Source organism: Taudactylus pleione, unplaced genomic scaffold, assembly GCF_031769625.1.
Source record: "Taudactylus pleione unplaced genomic scaffold, aTauple2 ptg001117l, whole genome shotgun sequence".
NCBI lineage: Eukaryota > Metazoa > Chordata > Amphibia > Anura > Myobatrachidae > Taudactylus > Taudactylus pleione.
This window is the reverse complement of record NW_028285518.1, coordinates 473,525-496,374: the sequence shown is the minus strand read 5'-3', so window position 1 is coordinate 496,374 and position 22,850 is coordinate 473,525. Positions and strand designations below refer to the sequence as shown.

The 22,850-nt window shown below is 47.3% G+C and overlaps 1 protein-coding gene across 1 annotated transcript in view; it reads right to left on the bottom strand.

The window, feature by feature from the left end:
- Positions 1-16,242: 16,242 nt before the first annotated feature.
- Positions 16,243-22,850, bottom strand: part of CAPN8 (calpain 8) — a 76,766-nt gene continuing 70,158 nt past the window's right edge. Inside the window, exons 17-20 of the mRNA XM_088461861.1 lie at positions 22,719-22,797; positions 21,222-21,338; positions 17,146-17,204; positions 16,243-16,863 (exon numbers count right to left, since the gene is read on the bottom strand). Of these exons, the coding sequence (XP_088317987.1) occupies positions 16,840-16,863; positions 17,146-17,204; positions 21,222-21,338; positions 22,719-22,797 (279 nt within the window). The 3' untranslated portion in view covers positions 16,243-16,839. The remainder of the gene's footprint in view (positions 16,864-17,145; positions 17,205-21,221; positions 21,339-22,718; positions 22,798-22,850) is intronic.

Sequence of the window (22,850 nt, the reverse complement as noted above, 5' to 3'; positions counted from 1 at the left end):
GTCGCCGCAAGCCCCAGAGTGCTTTCGGCTCTAACAGAGCCGATATCTCTCCCACTGACATCACTTGTGATGTCAGTGGGGCCGGCTCCAGACGGTAGGCGTTCCCATGGGAACGCCTCCGTCTGGGCGGTCATGCCCCCGGCCCGCCCACCAAAGGGGGCGTGCTGTCATTCACCATCGACAGCACGCCCCCTTTGGTACGAGACCCGGAGCGAAGGCTTGGCCGTCGCTATCCGGGTCTCGTGCATGCACACGACGGAGCCGGCTCCGTCGTGCGCATGCGCACTGGGCCACCATCGACCCGCTTGCGAGCGGGTCTGAATCAGGCCCAGACTCTGCAGCGGGGTGCCTTCTCAGGGCCCGGCAGCACTCCTCTATCTCCGGGACAGTAGCAGGAGTCCTCCAGTCGATCGTGTTTACCCTCCTCTTTTCCCGGCTACATGGTGGCTTTAGCTGCATGGTTCCCCCTCCCATAGTGTGAGCCATACATGCCTACCCTCCCGGTTTTCGCGGGAGGCTCCCGATTTTTCGGGTAACCCCCCCGCACCCCCGGAAGGGTAGGCATTTCTCCCGCATTCTGCCCACTTCCTAGTGAAGGGGGCAGAATGGGGAGAACTTCCGCGGCAATCGCGGGTCTCTGTGTAGGGGGCGGGGCTTAATTACGAGATTCTGCACGAATCACGTCATTTAGCCCTGCCCCTTATGCAAATTTACGCCATTCGCGACAATTTGCCGCAAAGGGGGCGGGGCCTAATGACGCAAGATGTCAGGTCCCGCCCCCATCACAACCCGATTTTTCTCCTCTCCCCAAGTCTCCCGCAAAAGCTAAGTAGAATGTAGGCAAGTATGGTGTGAGCTCCTCACTCTCTCACACTACCTTCTTTTATACAAGGACCCAGCTGGCCTGCCTTAGCTCCCTGCTTTCCTCACTGGCTCCTCGGACCTTCTTAGGGACAGCCCCCTGGACACTTTGCCCAGGTTTGGTCGGTTACTGGCTGAGTCACAAATCTTCCCAGGGGCTGCGCACAATGGTTAAAAGGAGCTTTAAGACCATTAAGACTGAGGTGGCGCCATCTTGTGTAAAGCGGAGGTGGATGGAATAGGGGGGATTATTCAGACCCGCTCGCTAAGCTGCGTTCACTCGCAGCCGGCCGATGTTTAGCAAACTGCGCATGCGTATATGACGCAGTGCACGTGTGCAAAACAGTCACTGCGATCGGGCAGCGCTTGCTCGCTGCACATAGGCAGACCGCAAGCCTGAGTGACAGGACGGGGCGTTTGTGGGTGGGGACTGTGGGAGGTCAAAAGAAACGAAGATGTGCTTGTGCGAACGCAGGCGTGTCTGGGCGTTCGGATGGCATTTTATGGGAGTGCATACATTACGGCTAGCGATTGCAGGCGTAGCTGGTGATGTTTGCAGTTCTTGAGGTAGGGTATGGTCATCCTCAGCCCTGCGAGTAGGAGGTCAGCACTGACTTGATGTTACCGATGTTTCCACAGTAGTGGGAATGCAATAAGTGTTGAATAGGCTGCATACTTGTACAAATGCCTTCACATCATTAAATCACTTTACTGATGGAGCTGGTGCTCTGGCTTGTTTTTTTACTCAGCAAGGAAATCCTGGCTTGTTGTGTTTTCTTAAACTCTTTAAAGGTTTTTGTTTTTTTTGCATGTGTCAGTGTGTGTGCATGTGTCAGTGTGTGTGCATGTGTCAGTGTGTGTGTGTGTGTCAGTATGTGTGCATGTGTCAGTGTGTGTGTGTGTGTCAGTGTGTGTGTGTGTCAGTATGTATGCATGTGTCAGTGTGTGTGTGTGTGTCAGTATGTGTGTATATGTCAGTGTGTGTGCATGTGTCAGTATGTGTGTGTGTGTCAGTATGTGTATGTGTCAGTATGTGTGTATATGTCAGTGTGTGTGCATGTGTCAGTATGTGTGTGTGTGTCAGTGTGTGTGTATGTGTCAGTATGTGTGTGTGTGTCAGTGTGTATGTGTCAGTGTGTGTGTGTGTCAGTGTGTGTGCATGTCAGTGTGTGTGTGTGTCAGTGTGTATGTGTCAGTGTGTGTGTGTGTGTGTGTGTCAGTGTGTGCATGTGTCAGTGTGTGTGTGCATGTGTCAGTGTATGTGTGTGTGTGCATGTGTCAGTGTGTGTGTGAATGTTTTACATATGTTAGTCCTTAAAATTATGTTTATTTTTCTCTGATACACCACTGGCTTAAATGTATAAGGTTATCAAGTATTGTTTTAAGCACATATGTATGTATGTGTTATTATTATTATTATTATTATTATTATTATAATTTCATGGGGGCACTGGGGGCAATGCATAGGACATGGGGGCACTGGGGGCAATGTACCGCTTCATGGGGGCACTGGGGCAATGCATAGGACAACTACTGGCGGCACTGATTAGGGGTGGGCTACTACTGGGGGCAGTGTATAGGTGGGGTCTACTTCTGGGGGCAATGCATAAGGGGGGACTACTGGGGGCACTATCTAAGGGGCACTGCATGGGGGGCACCACTACTGGGTCTGGGGGCACTATATAAGGGGCACTACTGAGGACACTGTATAGGGGGACCACTACTGGGGCATTATATAAGGGGCACTGCATAGGGGGGGACACTACTGGGTCTGGGTGCACAAATGGGGGCATTGTATAGGGGGACCACTACTGGGGCAATATATAAGGGGCACTGCATAGGGGGGACCACTACTGGGTCTGGGGGCACTACTGGGGGCACTGCATAGGGGGACCACTACTGGGGGCACTGCATAAGGGGCATTACTACAGGGGACGGTGGTATATAGGGGCCCCCACAAGTTTGTTGCCCAGGGGCCCCCACAAACCTTAATCTGGCCCTGAAGCCCGAGCCCAGGTAATTTGTACCCACACCCCCCCCTTTTCGGCGCCCCTGGATGTATGCATGTATGTATGTATGTATGGATGACACCTTATTTTTACACATGACCATGGCTATGTTACACTCTATTGATGTTTTCCACAAAATAAATGTTGTGTACACCTGAGTCGGAAGAATTGCAATTATGTTTTTTTTTTTTTTTTTTTTAAATGGTTACAGCTCATTTTTGGCCATTTTGGATTTAACTTACAAAAAATAAACAAATTACAAAAATAACATAAATATAAAATGGTACATTCAGTAGGAAGGAAAGGGAGGTATTGATTGGTGAAATATGGGGGCAGCACAAGTTTGCTAATGTTGTCACTTTTTGGTCTTTTTTGACCTAGGCTGAAGGGAAAGTTCCTCAGCCGCAGACTGGCGTGTTCTGCGGCGAAGGGCGGCACCCAATGTGCTGGGGATAGGGTCGGAGCTGGCCAATGGGCTTCCAGGGGTGGTGGGCAGATCTCTTGATTCAAGAAGGGAGGTCCGCTCCCACATGGCATCACGGTTGATGTTGTTTGCCTGCTCCTGGGCCAAGGCCAGACATTCAAGGGCCAAAGTCATCCGTTCCTGGGCCACAGCTGTCCGCTCCTGGGCCTCAGCCATTCTCACAAGAGCTGCCTCGATGTTTTGAAAGATGGCGGTGTTCTTATTCATCTCACCCAGCAGCTCTGTGAGAAGGAACTGGCCTCAGGAGAGGGGAGTCAGGAGTGGGGTTTGCAGGGTCAGCAGTTGGTATTGTAGCTTCATCCCCTGCAAAACACTCCTGACACATTGGGGCCAGAAAATTACTCTGGAACATGCTCATCATCATCTGTATCTGAAATTAGAATATAATAAAACACATTAACAATATTGACTCGGTTAATCTTTTAAAAAACACACGTTACAATTGTGAATTTTTAAAAATGAAATTTTTAAAAAAAAATTACCCTTGACACCATGCGGGGTTGCAGTGTTAGGCATGTCAGTGTCCATATTGGGCACGCCTAACACCTCCTCTTCTTGAATACACCCCAGAGCCATTTCTTCTAAATGGGTGTATTGTAATGACTCTGGGGTGGGCCTACCACCTGTGCCCCTGGCATGCTTTGCCCTATCCGCCATCTTTCCCTTCAGCCTATACTTGAAGTCTGACCATCTATGAATGTTTGGAAATGCAATCTTGTTAGAACTACCTTCAAAATTAAAAAAAAACTTTTTGGCTAAATTATGTGACTTGAATAAACTTATCGTTTCTTGACTTCTGTAGTAGTTTGAACGACTGTCCCCTCCAAGTTGACAGCATTGGCAATCTCGTCCCAAATGCGGACTCGTTGTGCTGCCCCCATATTTCTTGGCACATGGACAACACGATCCATGGCCATTACAACCAATACCTCAAACTCCCTCCTAATGAATGGCGGCTGCCTCATTGAGGTCACTTGGAGGATGCTCCGCAACTTCAGTGTCTATTAAAAATGTTAACATTTTCAATTAAATAAAAATGTAAAGTTTATCTTACATGACAATGATTACATTGTTCACAATTATAGCATTACAGGTTGAGTCTCCCTTATAAGAATATTCCGAAATCCGGAATTTTTTGGGCTTGACTGAGATAATGAAACCTTTGATTTTTGATGGTTCAATGTACACAAACTTTGTCTAAGGCACAAATTATTAAAAAATATTGTATAAAATTACCATCAGGCTGTGTGTTTAGGGTGTATATGAAACATAAATGAATTCCATGTATGTGCACAAACTTTGCTTGAGCCACAAAAATATTGAAAATATTGTATAAAATTACCTGCAGGCTGTGTGTATAAGGTGTATATAATGACCTGCAGGCTGTGTGTATAAGGTGTATAGAATGAGCTGCAGGCTGTGTGTGTATAAGGTGTATAGAATGAGCTGCAGGCTGTGTGTGTATAAGGTGTATAGAATGACCTGCAGGCTGTGTGTGTATAAGGTGTATAGAATGAGCTGCAGGCTGTGTGTATAAGGTGTATATAATGACCTGCAGGCTGTGTGTGTATAAGGTGTATAGAATGAGCTGCAGGCTGTGTGTGTGTGTATAAGGTGTATAGAATGAGCTGCAGGCTGTGTGTGTATAAGGTGTGTATAATGACCTACAGGCTGTGTGTGTATAAGGTGTATAGAATGAGCTGCAGGCTGTGTGTGTGTATATAAGGTGTATAGAATGAGCTGCAGGCTGTGTGTGTGTTTAAGGTGTATAGAATGAGCTGCAGGCTGTGTGTGTATAAGGTGTGTATAATGACCTGCAGGCTGTGTGTGTATAAGGTGTATAGAATGAGCTGCAGGCTGTGTGTGTGTATATAAGGTGTATAGAATGAGCTGCAGGCTGTGTGTGTGTATATAAGGTGTATAGAATGACCTGCAGGCTGTGTGTGTGTATAAGGTGTATAGAATGAGCTGCAGGCTGTGTGTGTGTATAAGGTGTATAGAATGAGCTGCAGGCTGTGTGTATGTATAAGGTGTATAGAATGAGCTGCAGGCTGTGTGTGTATAAGGTGTATAGAATGACCTGCAGGCTGTGTGTGTGTATAAGGTGTATAGAATGAGCTGCAGGCTGTGTGTGTATAAGGTGTATAGAATGGCCTGCAGGCTGTGTGTGTATAAGGTGTATAGAATGAGCTGCAGGCTGTGTGTGTGTGTATAAGGTGTATAGAATGACCTGCAGGCTGTGTGTGTGTATAAGGTGTATAGAATGAGCTGCAGGCTGTGTGTGTATAAGGTGTATAGAATGACCTGCAGGCTGTGTGTGTATAAGGTGTATAGAATGAGCTGCAGGCTGTGTGTGTGTATATAAGGTGTATAGAATGACCTGCAGGCTGTGTGTGTGTATAAGGTGTATAGAATGAGCTGCAGGCTGTGTGTGTGTATAAGGTGTATAGAATGAGCTGCAGGCTGTGTGTGTGTATAAGGTGTATATAATGAGATGCAGGCTGTGTGTGTATAAGGTGTATAGAATGACCTGCAGGCTGTGTGTGTGTATAAGGTGTATAGAATGAGCTGCAGGCTGTGTGTATATAAGGTGTATAGAATGACCTGCAGGCTGTGTGTGTATAAGGTGTATAGAATGAGCTGCAGGCTGTGTGTGTGTGTATAAGGTGTATAGAATGACCTGCAGGCTGTGTGTGTGTGTATAAGGTGTATATAATGAGATGCAGGCTGTGTGTGTATAAGGTGAATAGAATGACCTGCAGGCTGTGTGTGTATAAGGTGTATATAATGAGCTGCAGGCTGTGTGTGTGTGTATATAAGATGTACAGAATGACCTGCAGGCTGTGTATAAGGTGTATAAAATGAGCTGCAGGCTGTGTGTGTGTGTATATAAGATGTATAGAATGAGCTGCAGGCTGTGTGTATAAGGTGTATAGAATGAGCTGCAGGCTGTGTGTGTGTATATAAGATGTATAGAATGAGCTGCAGGCTGTGTGTATAAGGTGTATAGAATGAGCTGCAGGCTGTGTGTATAAGGTGTATAGAATGAGCTGTAGGCTGTGTGTGTGTATAAGGTGTATAGAATGAGCTGCAGGCTGTGTCTGTATAAGGTGTATAGAATGAGCTGCAGGCTGTGTGTGTGTATATAAGGTGTATAGAATGAGCTGCAGGCTGTGTGTGTATAAGGTGTATAGAATGAGCTGCAGGCTGTGTGTGTGTATATAAGGTGTATAGAATGAGCTGCAGGCTGTGTGTGTATATATAAGGTGTATAGAATGAGCTGCAGGCTGTGTGTGTGTGTGTGTATAAGGTGTATAGAATGAGCTGCAGGCTGTGTGTGTATATATAAGGTGTATAGAATGAGCTGCAGGCTGTGTGTGTGTGTATAAGGTGTATAGAATGAGCTGCAGGCTGTATGTGTGTGTATATATAAGGTGTATAGAATGAGCTGCAGGCAGTGTGTGTGTATAAGGTGTATAGAATGAGCTGCAGGCTGTGTGTGTATAAGGTGTATAGAATGACCTGCAGGCTGTGTGTGTATAAGGTGTATGTAATGACCTGCTGGCTGTGTGTGTATAAGGTGTATAGAATGAGCTGCAGGCTGTGTGTGTATAAGGTGTATAGAATGACCTGCAGGCTGTGTGTGTATAAGGTGTATAGAATGACCTGCTGGCTGTGTGTGTATAAGGTGTATAGAATGAGCTGCAGGCTATGTGTGTATAAGGTGTGTATAATGACCTGCAGGCTGTGTGTGTATAAGGTGTGTAGAATGAGCTTCAGGCTGTGTGTGTGTGTATATAAGGTGTATAGAATGAGCTGCAGGCTGTGTGTGTATAAGGTGTATAGAATGACCTGCAGGCTGTGTGTGTGTGTGTGTATAAGGTGTATAGAATGAGCTGCAGGCTGTGTGTATGTATAAGGTGTATAGAATGAGCTGCAGGCTGTGTGTGTATATATAAGGTGTATAGAATGAGCTGCAGGCTGTGTGTGTGTATAAGGTGTATAGAATGAGCTGCAGGCTGTGTGTGTGTATAAGGTGTATAGAATGAGCTGCAGGCTGTGTGTGTATAAGGTGTATAGAATGACCTGCAGGCTGTGTGTGTATAAGGTGTATAGAATGACCTGCTGGCTGTGTGTGTATAAGGTGTATAGAATGACCTGCTGGCTGTGTGTGTATAAGGTGTATAGAAAGAGCTGCAGGCTGTATGTGTATAAGGTGTATATAACACATAAATGCATTCTGTGTGTATATTTGGGTCCCATTCCCAAGATATTTCATTATGAAATGCAAATATCCCAAAATACGGATATTCCGTTATCCAAAATATCCCTGGTCCCAAGCATTTTGGATATCGGAGACTTAACCTGTACAAATTAATAACCATTCTCATAGAGTCAATTACCTAATTCTTGCGGACTCTGAGACAGATGTTGTTCCATCTCCATTTTCCCCCAAATGATACAGTAACATCATCCTGAGTAGCGTCTGCAGTATATTTATACATGCGTACGCATCACTTCCAGTGCGACCCGCACCAGCTGCGAATGCTTTGGCGGTCTGTTGCACAGTATTTAAGGGTGTGTTTGTACCTCTCATTTGGTGTGCATTATTTTATGCTGTATCAGAATTTTTTGAGAATATTTCTCTCTTTGGCCAGGTAAGTTACTGTGTGGGGTTACTTATTTCAAGTTTTTGCATTTATCTTCGTGTTCATTTTTTTTTTTTTTTTATTATAAGTTTACATTATTCTTATCTAGCCAGGTAATGTTTCCTTTCTAAAGTGTATATTTGCTTCGTCCTTTTAAATGTTTTATTTTTTCAATGAAATTTTTTTATTTTATAGGAAACCAATTCTATGACAAGTTCAAACCCAGTAAGAAAATTCTTCAATCCACTAAAGATAAGTTCATATTTTTGCTTTGTGAATTCACCAGGGTTTAAAATTTCCAAATGATCGACTCCGTACTTTCACACCCCTACCAATCTGCTCATTCTCCAAGGCATAGGCAGCGGAGGCGTGCAAGGCCCCAGATATTTAGAACATGGGTCACCTTTTTTGGAATGCCTGACGATGTTGTTTTGAGGCTGTTTCGTCTAAAAGTGGAGACATACTAACAATTGTGGAGTTCCATAAACAGACATACAATTAAACGACTGAGAGTACAGTCTATGGAGTGATTTAAGCACCTGGAGTAAACGGGACACTGTTACATTTACAATTGTTCTGGCACAGGTGTGGACACAGCACTTTTGGATTTGTTAGGAAACTTGAGATCCACCTCCTTTAACAACCTGAATAAGCTGGTTTTTAGATATTTTCTACAGTATAATATGCAGTAACTGTTTTTATTTGTACTATTTGTTTATAGAGAATTTATGTGAAAACATTTTTTCATTCTTGTTTGACCGGTCAATCAAATGTTCAAGACAATAAATCTGTTTTATAGATCATTTTTTAATTAGCATGTGATTATTTCCATACCCACTGTCACGGACTGAGGAACTTGGAGTTGTGTACCCGAACTGGGTTGTAAGACAGAGACACCTGAACCAGTAGGTAGTTTGAAACTGGACGGTTTAATGTAGTTTCTGCTCATACAGTAATAGAGACTGTGATATAAGATGATATAATAAAGTCCCCTATGCAGAGATAACACAACTGGAAGATACTGAATAGGACTGTAGGAGAAAGTCTCTGGATAGTCATTGAACTCGGAAAAGAACTGTAGGAAGAAAATGTAGACTGGAACTAAATGAACTTGAAGAACTTGGAATTTGACTCCGGACTGGAGTAAAGAGGATTGAACTTGAAGAACTTGGAATTTGACTTCGGACTGTAGTAACGAGGATTGAACTTGAAGAACTTGGAATTTGACTCCGGACTGGAGTAAAGTGGATTGAACTTGAAATATGACTCTGGACTGGAGTAACGTGGAATGACCTTGAAGAACTTGGAATTTGACTCCGGACTGGAGTAAAGTGGAAAGAACTTGAAATATGACTCCGGACTGGAGTAACGTGGAATGAACTTGAAGAACTTGGAATATGACTCCAGACTGGAGTAACGGGGAAACACACCAGGAACTTAGGAACATAGGTTAGATCTGAGAATCAGCCTTGCTATGCTAGGAAGCATAGGTTTCACACGGAAGCTCAGGAACATAAGTCATGCAGCAGCAATGGACATTGTTGCACTGGCAACCAGCATGTGTTACAGGAAGAAAACAAAGAAAAAAGGTATGTGACTTGCGCTAAAAGAACGGCAGCCGGGGTCCAACCCACAGAATCACCAGCTCTTAACCTTGCAAAACATATACAGAAAATAAGAGAAGGCCACCCAGCGCTGCTCTGAAAAACAATTATTTGTTAAAAAGATTAATAAAATATATTATGAAAGGTTCTTCTGTCCGATAACACCAATCCAAGTCCTTAGGGAACTTCAAGCAATCGATGTCAACTGATATATCCCAATGAGAGTATGCTCACCTCAAAATGGTGAAAAATGTGCACATAAAGGTATCTTTAAGGAGATCTTCTAGATTTATTCAGGGATAACCTTTGTCCTACTGTAATCGATGTTCCATGGACCCGGAATGGGCCTAGAGATAGGCACTGTAAAGAACGTGGGTGGATAGATGTTAACCCGGGTACATCTCCTCCCCGATCAGTCCAGAGAAAATCCTTTCCTAGGTCCAGCCAGGCAGCAGTAATTTCTCCCACACCACCAACGCGTTTCGGAAACCTGTTCCTTCCTCAAGGTGTACAGGAAGGTCTTTTATACCGTCAGGCTGAAGCGGATTGGCTGAAGCAACTTGAGACTGCTGCTGACTGGATGCATGAGCACCACCTGACCTGGCCCAAGATGGCTGCGCCCATGTTCCGGAAAACTTGCATGCTGGCGCGCCGTGCACGCATGGATCTGAGAGACACAGGCAACAGCGGGGACGCTGTAGACGATCCTCAAGCGGAGGCCCCACATCTGGAATCACTGGAACAGCAGACCGATGGCTCAGCGGGCAGCAATGGCACAGACGTATGGGAAGATGCAGGGGGTTTGGGGTGGAGGTCTCTAGCATAGTTTGTGACACCCACCTTCTCCTATATTATTAGCGCAGAGGCTATTAGATTTCTGTGTTACACCTGATTTCAAGGTGATTATATGTGTAACCACAAGCACATTATTCCTTTGCTGCTCTAATCATAATCTCATGTTTTCTCAGCTAATTGCTATTATTATTGATCATTAGCGCCAGGCTTTTTTGTACAGGACTTTCTCTGTCTCATTCCTTCTTTTACCCTATGTATGTACAGATGGAGCACGTTTTCAAATGAACTGCGCGAGTTAGTGCCAGTCTCATGACAATGTTCCCGCTGACCCTTAGCACTGAAATAGGGCCGAGATTGGTTGGATCGATGGATGCTTTAACTCAAGTGTGACATTAGTCCTTGACAATCGTGGTCCATCTGTATGTGTGTATTTAAATAATTCCTAATTAATTTTTTGGATCTGTTGTATTTCCCTTGGGGGTACATGTACTAATATTGCCAAAGTCTTAGTACAATTTACCAGTGACTGGTACAGTTACAATGGAGGTAGCAGGGGCATCTTAAGAGAGTAAGGGGCCCGTGTGCACTCCCCGTGCGGGGCCCCCTCCTCTCTCCCCGGTGGTCGGCAGCTGACTGATGCGGCTGGCCAGCCACTGGAGCATTAGTAGACTCTGGGCACTAGAGTGTGCCCGGAGTCTACTGCATATGTGCAGAACACTGGAAAAATGGGCATGGCGGCCATTTTTCCATGTTCTGAGCAACGCTGACACCCGCTGCGGGACCACGGACAGGTAAGTTTAAAATAATATGGGTGCAGGGTGTGCAGTGCGGGGCCCCCCTGGACCCGAGGGCCCGTGTGCCCCGCACACACTGCACCCATTATAGATACGTCCCTGGGAGGTAGAGTTATAACCCCTCCAGCATAACCAGGTCGCTGGAAGTCACCATATTAATTATTTATTTTATGTGCTAGTAAATTTAGCCTTAAATAAAGGCCATGCCCATTGTCCTTCCCTGGCAACAATTATTCTAAGCCTGGAGGATATTTTTTGAGATTAGTCTACAATGCGGGAAAGTTGGCCCCACTGGTGTATAGTGTTGGGTCTACCTCCGCCTGTGTTATCCAGTTCCTAATGCATCTTTATGTGGCCAGAAACGGATTTCATCATTGCCAGTAATTACAGCGCTTGGGCGTTTACATCAGTGAGATGATGGCAGAACGATACATAAGGGCCCAACACTATGCACCATGGGTAACCATGCACATTAGGCATACATTACAGCTGGCCAAATCCTTTAAAGGTTCCATAGGCTCCAATAAATGCAGGGACCCCCACCATTTATATATGGGTTGTGCTCTGTATTATGGAAGGATAGAACCAAAACAGGGCACCGCAGGGCAGGGGGCGCTGTTTGGGCCTGTCACTTTTCACGTTTATTATCACTCTCACTTGTAGCTTCCTCTTCTTTTATCCCCAGCATCTCCTGGCCTCCTCTATCTCTTCCCTGGCCCTTCCCCATGAGGCCATGGCCCTCTCTCAGGTGCACTATATTATGTGGCTATTTATTCCCAGCATCTCCTGGCCTCCCCTATTTTTTCCCTGGCTGACTCCAGCTCCATCTGGCCACCTCCCCAAGCACATTCAGTCACACCCTCTTTTATCCCCAGCATCTCCTGGCCGCCCCTATCTCCCCCCTGGCCACCTCCCCCTCCATCAGGCCACCTCCCCAAACACCTTCAGTCACACCCTCTTTTATCCCCGGCATCTCCTGGCTTCCCCTATCTCTTCCCTGGCCGCCTCCCCCTCCATCAGGCCACCTCCCCAAACACCTTCAGTCACACCCTCTTTTATCCCCGGCATCTCCTGACCTCCCCTATCTCTTCCCTGGCCACCTCCCCCTCCATCAGGCCACCTCCCCAAACACCTTCAGTCACACCCTCTTTTATCCCCGGCATCTCCTGGCTTCCCCTATCTCTTACCTGGCCGCCTCCCCCTCCATCAGGCCACCTCCCCAAACACCTTCAGTCACACCCTTTTTTATCCCCGGCATCTCCTGGCCTCCCCTATCTCTTCCCTGGCCACCTCCCCCTCCATCAGGCCACCTCCCCAAACACCTTCAGTCACACCCTCTTTTATCCCCGGCGTCTCCTGGCTTCCCCTATCTCTTCCCTGGCCACCTCCCCCTCCATCAGGCCACCTCCCCAAACACCTTCAGTCACACCCTCTTTTATCCCCGGCGTCTCCTGGCTTCCCCTATCTCTTCCCTGGCCGACTCCCCCTCCATCAGGCCACCTCCCCAAACGCCTTCAGTCACACCCTCTTTTATCCCCGGCGTCTCCTGGCTTCCCCCATCTCTTCCCTGGCCGACTCCCCCTCCATCAGGCCACCTCCCCAAACGCCTTCAGTCACACCCTCTTTTATCCCCGGCGTCTCCTGGCTTCCCCCATCTCTTCCCTGGCCGACTCCCCCTCCATCAGGCCACCTCCCCAAACTCCTTCAGTCACACCCTCTTTTATCCCCAGCATCTCCTGGCTTCCCCTATCTCTTCCCTGGCCACCTCCCCCTCCATCAGGCCACCTCCCCAAACGCCTTCAGTCACACCCTCTTTTATCCCCGGCGTCTCCTGGCTTCCCCCATCTCTTCCCTGGCCGCCTCCCCCTCCATCAGGCCACCTCCCCAAACACCTTCAGTCACACCCTCTTTTATCCCCGGCATCTCCTGGCTTCCCCTATCTCTTCCCTGGCCGCCTCCCCCTCCATCAGGCCACCTCCCCAAACACCTTCAGTCACACCCTCTTTTATCCCCGGCATCTCCTGGCTTCCCCTATCTCTTCCCTGGCCGCCTCCCCCTCCATCAGGCCACCTCCCCAAACACCTTCAGTCACACCCTCTTTTATCCCCGGCATCTCCTGACCTCCCCTATCTCTTCCCTGGCCACCTCCCCCTCCATCAGGCCACCTCCCCAAACACCTTCAGTCACACCCTCTTTTATCCCCGGCATCTCCTGGCTTCCCCTATCTCTTACCTGGCCGCCTCCCCCTCCATCAGGCCACCTCCCCAAACACCTTCAGTCACACCCTTTTTTATCCCCGGCATCTCCTGGCCTCCCCTATCTCTTCCCTGGCCACCTCCCCCTCCATCAGGCCACCTCCCCAAACACCTTCAGTCACACCCTCTTTTATCCCCGGCGTCTCCTGGCTTCCCCTATCTCTTCCCTGGCCACCTCCCCCTCCATCAGGCCACCTCCCCAAACACCTTCAGTCACACCCTCTTTTATCCCCGGCGTCTCCTGGCTTCCCCTATCTCTTCCCTGGCCGACTCCCCCTCCATCAGGCCACCTCCCCAAACGCCTTCAGTCACACCCTCTTTTATCCCCGGCGTCTCCTGGCTTCCCCCATCTCTTCCCTGGCCGACTCCCCCTCCATCAGGCCACCTCCCCAAACGCCTTCAGTCACACCCTCTTTTATCCCCGGCGTCTCCTGGCTTCCCCCATCTCTTCCCTGGCCGACTCCCCCTCCATCAGGCCACCTCCCCAAACTCCTTCAGTCACACCCTCTTTTATCCCCAGCATCTCCTGGCTTCCCCTATCTCTTCCCTGGCCACCTCCCCCTCCATCAGGCCACCTCCCCAAACGCCTTCAGTCACACCCTCTTTTATCCCCGGCGTCTCCTGGCTTCCCCCATCTCTTCCCTGGCCGACTCCCCCTCCATCAGGCCACCTCCCCAAACTCCTTCAGTCACACCCTCTTTTATCCCCAGCATCTCCTGGCTTACCCTATCTCTTCCCTGGTCCTTTCCCATGGTCACCTAAAAGCAGTTGCTTCCTAAATACACTGATTTAGCATACAGTATAACTGTCTCCTAAATGTAGATATAACATTTCACAGGACATGGTAAATGACATTCATCCTTCCACATACAAGTATGAATGAGTTCGGCTTTCCCAGCCTTAACACCTTCAGGTTTTAGAAAGTGCCACAAAACTACAACTGTCTTCTCTCCATACCAGCTGGGACATGTTACACCAAGACACAAAGAATAGGCTTGTCCAGTTTACCATATCACTTCCTAAGTGAGGATGTCTAAATAGCAATTTGTCAACCTTTTAAAACAAAATACCTTAAGCCTTCCTCATAAGTGCTTAGTCTATACATTTAAAAATACATTTCCACAACTGCGCAGAGCATATTGAATATAACATGTTAAAACCATACTTGCCGACATTCAGCTCCCTCCTTCCGGGAGGGAGCTGAATGCCTGCATAGAGCGGGGAGCGTGGCCGGGCTATGATGCCGTTTTGGGGGCGGGGCCAGTGCTTGACCGCACGATCGCATCATCATGGCCCCGCCCCCTCTTCACAATGCCAAGCGAATCGCGTCATTGGCCCCCCCGCTGCTGGGGTTTCTAGTAGTAGTCCGGGAGGCAGGCAGCTGCCAGGAGGCTTGCTTGCCTTTCCGGGGTCGGGAGCGGCATCCGATATTCCGGAGGCTCCCGACCAAATCGGGAGGGTAGGCAAGCCTGGCTAAAACACATATATATTTGCAGTATGTTGCGCCCAGCGCCTAAAGATCCGTTTGAAAATGGCACCGCACGCATGCGTAGCCGGGACGACGGGGAGGAGGTAAGTAACACAGCTACATCTGTAGCTGCGATACTAACCGAGGCGGCAGCTGCTTTTCGGAGTAGCTGTCCCCGCACCAGAGCAATGATGAATTGCTCCGTATACAAAGTTTCCCCTCGCTGCGATTTGGATACTTAAGTATCCCTCGCAGCGAGTTCAGTACTTCATCATCGGAGGCAGAACGTTTCGCAATTACGTCCTTGCTATTATGCAAATGCAGCAGGAGGTGTATGACACCTCCTGCTGCATTTGCGATCCCAGCACTGCGACCATCATCACGACCACCGATGGTGGACGGCGCTGGGCCGCCAGCCAGCTCAGTAAGCCTTAGCTTCCTCAGGCTGGCCGTCTTGCAAGCTCAGGACACTGCGTCGGTCGAAGCAGTCCCTGGGCTTGCCACTCCCAGAAAACGGGGCGGACACGTTTCCGGGAACATCGGCCGACCCCGCCCCTTAAGGCATAGAAGGGTCTCGCATGCACTATTGAATCAGGCCCTGAGCACTGAGGACCTCATTCAGAGTCGGTCGAAGCAGCCGCACGGTCGTACGGGAAAAGGGGCCGGATATGCAAATGATTCCCTCGCAAGTTGCGTCCCTAAGTTTGGATCGGTAGCTGACCGACCAAGGGGAGGAAGCGGTCGGAAGACAAAAAAATACGCCCCCTTCTCGTACGCATTACACGTCATCTCCGGGCATATAAGGATTAATCGAGACCATCGGGAACCATCGGAACTGGTCGTAGAGCTTATGGTTGACCATACCCTCTCTTAAGCTCTACGATCATGTCAGTCTAAAAACCTCCCATGTCACATGTGCTATGATGCTAATTTGTTAATTATGCTCTCCCATAAACCGTATGCACTCCCATAAAACGCCATTGGCATAATTAGGCACACCTGCGTTCGGATCTCCACTCCCCCGTTTTCAAGCACCTTCCCCTGTTACCACCCACAAACGCCTCCATCTATCACTCAAACTACCGACCTGGCTGTGTTCAAGGAGAGAGAAATTTCTCATCGTAGCGGCTAGTTTGCGCACGCGCATTGTGAACTTTACGCATACGCAGTATAGCGAACATCGGTGGCGTACGACCGTGCGGCCGCTTCGACCGACTCTGAATGAGGTCCTGAGTCTCCGGGAAATACATCGTTCTTTGCAGGCTAGAAGACGTTACCATTTATACTTATCCTTTAAGATTTATAAAGCCATATTTTTTGCAGAATATTTTATTGAGAGCGATATCATAACAATACAAAAGTAATCACAATCGAAACAATATAAGTAAACACAGTAACGAAAGGAGACAAGGAAAGGGTTAGCCCGGCCGCGCTTTAGGCGTAAGGAAATGTTGGACACTGACATAATACAACAGACATTCTAGCAAAAGTGACCAATCAAAGACAACTTGATACAAAGTTAAAAAGTAATGTGTGGTCCTTTTGAAGGTTAATGGGCAGCCTATGTGGCCCCTGAAGTGTATCAGGTTGCCTATCACTGTCCTAGATAAATGACAGCTACAATCTGATTGGTTGGTTTTGAGGGATCCTCTTTTGATCAACCTCTCCCATAACATCCATCACCAACTACACCAAGGTGAGTAAATCACTTCATAACTTGTAAAAAAGATGGGGCCCAATCATTCGCCAGCCGGCACCACACTAATAAGAGCAATGACGTCATGATAACACAGTGAGATTAGAAAATATCAGGCGTAGACCTATCAAAAGCAAGGGGGGGGGTCACACGTATAATCACATCTCGCACAATGGCAACGAAAATGCAATTTCTTCATGCGGTTGTCCCATTCATGTCCACTTCTAGGCCAACGTAGCACTGAGCCACTGCAGAGGTAAAACAGAGATGACAATAATGAATGAAAATGTCCATTTTGCACTAGTCCTGATTCTTAAGTGTCACTGTTTTAAAAATAAAAAAACCCTTTATGACACTAATGTACAAATTGGGATTTGCAAAATTCGAACCTTAGAAACAAAACGCATTACCTTCTTTTAGCCCGCAGATGGCAGTGTTGTTATATGCAATTGCAGTTATTTTTTTTAGAATTAAAAAAAAATAATAATTCAAAAAAAACCCCATTAGAATGTAAATAACAGCCGCAGTACCTCCGGTAAGGTGAGGTCGATCTTTCCACTGCTATCCTTGTCCAAAATAGAGAACATTTCTGAAAATATATAAATAAACGGTTTTAAAATTATTCTGTGGTTATCATAATTATGTCTTCTATCAGGATGGACTATTTAATGCTGTCTAATAGATCAACATTGTTTAGTTGTATTCAGCTGTCGGGTTCAATCTTCAGATTCAGGAATAGGACTTCCATACATAAAGTTACTCAGGTGCTTGTAGAGACCTTCAGCCGAGCTCTCGCTACTAACCGCTCATCTGGTTCGTACATGCGCAAAATATGGTACAAGAATTTGTCTGGATCCCGTGCATGCCAGTTGGGCATTGCATGTGCATTGGGCAGCCGCTTCCCTGGCATTACCGATCTTTCTCTCACGCTGTGTTCTCTGTGCTGCTGCTGATATTGGTTGCAGGAGAGGAACATTGGGATATTTTGGTGAAGGATATGACGGGAGAATGATACTGCGCATCGGGGGTCTAAGAAGAGGAGGCAAAATGATGCGATTTGCGTCATATTGTCACCGCCCTCTGCCCACAGACCCGCCATTCCCGGTATTACTCTCCCCACCCTGCCCACTTCACTAGAAAGATAGCGTGATGCGGGAGACCCACCCGTTCTCCCAGGGGTCAGGGGGACTACCAGAAAAATTGGGAGCCTCACCTGTGTGTGAGGTAATGAGTGATATGTATCAAACCCCTTTTTACTTAAATCATGCAGAAACTGCAATTTAAACATTTTGAAATATTTTTAGTTTTGTTTTTAAATGTTTTCCTTCTTTGCCTTTTTTATTTTACATTAAAAACTTATTTCTACCTGATACGGTTTCTCTATTTTTAATGGGTTTTTTTTGTATTTTTGTGTCCCTGCGGCGACTTTCAACAATTTCTCTGATGTTTATCTTTCCTTTTCACACATAGGGGTTTATGTATCAAGCAATGCCCCCAGTAATGCCCCTAATAGTGCTGTACCCCTTCCCAGTGTAGAACAGGCCCCACTCCCCTGTGCAGTACTTAACACTCTTCACGTTGACCGCTGGGCAACGCTCCAGTCCACGCCGTCAGCGCACCCCGCGTAGACGCTGCCGCTGACTGGATCTAACCAGAACCAGCAGGCACAGACTCCTCTCATCGCAGGTGACGTCATGACAGACTGCATCACTGGGAACGCGGGCCTCTGAAGCAATCCGAGGTTTCTTTAGTCTCTGATCGCTTCAGTTCCCAGCGTTCCCAGCGCAACAGCGAGTTGATGTCTTGGCCGGCCATGCTACAGAGGGTGCAGGGGGATGCTTGCTGGGATGGCGGGCCCCTAAGCTGCCGGGGCCCATAGCAAGCGCTCTATAATTACGCCAGTGGTAGAAGCTGATTGGTTGCTATGGACAAATTCTCCACTTCTCTACGCCTTGATACATAAACCCCTTAGGGGCTTATTTATCAAGATGTCGCAAAAAAGGATGATTTTTTTTTTTTTATCGCCATGAAAAATCACTTATTGCAGCAATTTATAAAGGAAATGCAGCGGGGCAGCGGAGTGACATTCAGACGCTTTTGTGATTCTCGCCCAGGCAGTAAGGGTTACCTTATTGCTTAGCAGGGCCAGCCTCTAAGGATTTGGGCTTTCAGTTTCACTAATACTAACAATGGATACTAAAAAAATATATTGTTTAAAAAAAATGAGTGATAAAAATTGTTCTAAAAACTGAATTGTTAAAAAAAATATAAAACAAAAGCTAATTAAAAGATTTAAAAACCACTTTGTATTGAAGAAATGTTTTATTAAAAAAAAGAAGTTTTCCCATTAGTTTCTTGCACTTACACAAGGGCCTAGTTACTGTAGGTGCAGGGAGTGCGGCTGCCTCTGGGGCCAGGACCTCTCCCTGCCCCGAGTACAATGCCATCTCCTGACCCAACGGTTTTTCTATTCTCACCACAGTGCTGCTGTAGGGCATCTGAGCTGACCCAAGCTACAGCCATCACTAGCTGTTGCCTGTATGTAATGTGATGTCACAGTGCCGGTCACAGCCCTATATAAGGGAAGCCCAGCTGCTGGCTGCCATTTTGTGGCTATAGCCATCTCTAGCTGCTGCCTGGATGCATTGTGATGTCACAGTGCCGGTCACAGCCCTATATAAGGGAAGCCCAGCTACTGGCAGCCATTTTGTGGCTACAGCCATCACTAGCTGCTGCCTGTATGTATTGTGATGTCACAGTGCCGGTCACAGCCCTATATAAGGGAAGCCCAGCTACTGGCAACCATTTTGTGGCTACAGCCATCACTAGCTGCTGCCTGTATGTATTGTGATGTCACAGTGCTGGTCACAGCCCTATATAAGGGAAGCCCAGCTACTGGCAGCCATTTTGTGGCTACAGCCATCTCTAGCTGCTGCCTGTGTACATTGTGATGTCACAGTGCCGGTCACAGCCCTATATAAGGGAAGCCCAGCTACTGGCAGCCATTTTGTGGCTATAGCCATCTCTAGCTGCTGCCTGGATGCATTGTGATGTCACAGTGCCGGTCACAGCCCTATATAAGGGAAGCCCAGCTACTGGCAGCCATTTTGTGGCTACAGCCATCACTAGCTGCTGCCTGTATGTATTGTGATGTCACAGTGCCGGTCACAGCCCTATATAAGGGAAGCCCAGCTACTGGCAGCCATTTTGTGGCTATAGCCATCTCTAGCTGCTGCCTGTGTACATTGTGATGTCACAGTGCCGATCACAGCCCTATATAAGGGAAGCCCAGCTACTGGCAGCCATTTTGTGGCTATAGCCATCTCTAGCTGCTGCCTGTATGCATTGTGATGTCACAGTGCCGGTCACAGCCCTATATAAGGGAAGCCCAGCTACTGGCAGCCATTTTGTGGCTACAGCCATCACTAGCTGTTGCCTGTATGTATTGTGATGGCACAGTGCTGGTCACAGCCCTATATAAGGGAAGCCCAGCTACTGGCAGCCATTTTGTGGCTATAGCCATCTCTAGCTGCTGCCTGTATGTATTGTGATGTCACACTTCAGGTCACAGCCCTATATAAGGGAAGTCCAGCTACTGGCAGCCATTTTGTGGCTATAGCCATCTCTAGCTGCTGCCTGTGTACATTGTGATGTCACAGTGTAGGTCACAGCCCTATATAAGGGAAGCCCAGCTACTGGCAGCCATTTTGTGGCTATAGCCATCTCTAGCTGCTGCCTGTATGCATTGTGATGTCACAATGCTGGTCACAGCCCTATATAAGGGAAGCCCAGCTACTGGCAGCCATTTTGTGGCTATAGCCATCTCTAGCTGCTGCCTGTATGTATTGTGATGTCACAGCGCCGGTCACAGCCCTATATAAGGGACGCCCAGCTACTGGCAGCCATTTTGTGTTGACATTTTCTCCTACATTGATACTCTCTGAGTAGTTCCTGCCATATTTTGGATAACGACTACTGATAAGAACTTTGGATTACATCTTCCAACAAGGTCCGGAACAGCAAATTCTTCAGAAAAATAATCTGAATAACACCTTCCGGTAAGGACCATATAACAAACGTTAGTCTTACACCCTTCCCCTTCAGACACCTCCCTCCAATTTATCTGCAGTTTTAAATTTAGAAACAATGGATTATATATCTGATATGACACTGCATGATGTAAGATGGATACACACTTGTCCAATCCTCCGGCGATCCAACTCCAGACCCGATTGCTGACACAAATCTACTGGAGTACTAAGTAGGCAGATGGATGGATAAACTGCAAAATACTTTGCACACGGTGGGCCCTGTGGAAATATTGCTATGGTACCTCCATAGGTCTTGCTACGCCCCTGTACATACACCATTGTTATAGTTATAAAACAGGTTTTCCCATGCAAATCAGTGCTAACACTTTTGGTATACTTCTTATATTGTCATTTCAACGCGTTTCACCTTAGTAAATTGCGAGGGGGAGCTACGGTCGCAACTAAAATTTCCCATTAAACGTGACATTCCGCAGCCAAATTATGAGTTGGGAAAATGTTTTAAAAACTGTGAGATTTCTGCATTAGCTGTACATTGGCAGGAGTCATCCACTTACTGAATAAGGTTTCCAAACGCGTCATGCAAGCGATGAACCCATCAAAGTTAACAGCCAGGTCGTCAGACGCATAGCGCTGTACAATGCTCTGCTGGATCTTGTTGTTAAGACTAAAGCCTAGGAAGATAAAGCCAGATTAAATGCCAGCAACACTACAAATAGACAATTATAGTTATAGGAGCACCCCCCCCCCCACCCCCAAAGGGAACCTAAGGTAAACTATTTTTGACCCTTAACCTTGAACTTTGGTGAGTAAGGAAGCATGGTACTGCAGCAGCACAGAGTATATCAGGAGATGGGATGTGTTAGTGAGGACAGGGCTGCATGTGACAGGGGCAGTGACATGATCTGAGGAGGGGAATGGAGGCAGCAGGAGGTCACAGACTGATAGTTATATAGTGGAAGGAGCAGTGTCCACCAGCAGCACAGAGTATATCAGGAGATGAGTGATGTATTAGTGAGAACAGGGCTGCATGTGACAGGGGCAGTGACATGATGTGAGGAGGGGAATGGAGGCAGCAGGAAACCACAGACTGATAGTTATATAGTGGGAGGAGCAGGGTCCCCAGCAGCACAGGGTATATCAGGAGATGTGATGTATTAGTGAGGACAGGGCTGCATGTGACAGGGGCAGTGACATGATGTGAGGAGGGGAATGGAGGCAGCAGGAAGTCACAGACTGAGCGTTTATAGTGGAAGGAGCAGGGTCCCCCAGCAGCACAGAGTATATCAGTAGATGAGTGATGTGTTAGTGAGGACAGGGCTGCATGTGACAGGGGCAGTGATATGATGTGAGGAGGGGAATGGAGGCAGCAGTTAGCCACGGACTGAGAGTTATATAGTGGGAGGAGCAGGGTCTCCAGCAGCACAGAGTATATCAGGAGATGTGATGTGTTAGTGAGGACAGGGCTGCATGTGACAGGGGCAGTGATATGATGTGAGGAGGGGAATGGAGGCAGCAGTTAGCCACAGACTGAGAGTTATATAGTGGGAGGAGCAGGGTCTCCAGCAGCACAGAGTATATCAGGAGATGAGTGATGTGTTAGTGAGGACAGGGCTGCATGTGGCAGGGGCAGTGACATGATGTGAGGAGGGGAATGGAGGCAGCAGGAAGACACAGGCTGAGAGTTATATAGTGGGAGGAGCAGGGTCTCCAGCAGCACAGAGTATATCAGGAGATGAGTGATGTGTTAGTAAGGACCAGGCTGCATGTGACAGGGGCAGTGACATGATGTGAGGAGGAGAATGAAGACATGCAGAAACACCATAGATTGCTAATTATACAGTGGGAGGAGCAGGGTCTTCAACTGTAATGATGTGAGGTGGAAATCAAAGTGATGTAGTAAGACTGTGGTAACGAACATCCATATATACAACCAACTGTATATTTATAGAGTACAGTACATTTATAGACTTATGAAATTCATCTTAACTATAAACAGTTGGGTACAATACAAATAAAACCCACAAATTCTGATGTGTGGGGAAAATAATTACCTGCATCCAGCAAAGCCGACCTTATTTCATAAGCATCCATGGTTCCGGATTTATCTGTATCTCTCTTCATGAAGATTTCCTATTGGACACAGAACATCAATATTGATTAAGTAGCAGCTGTCAATGCACAGA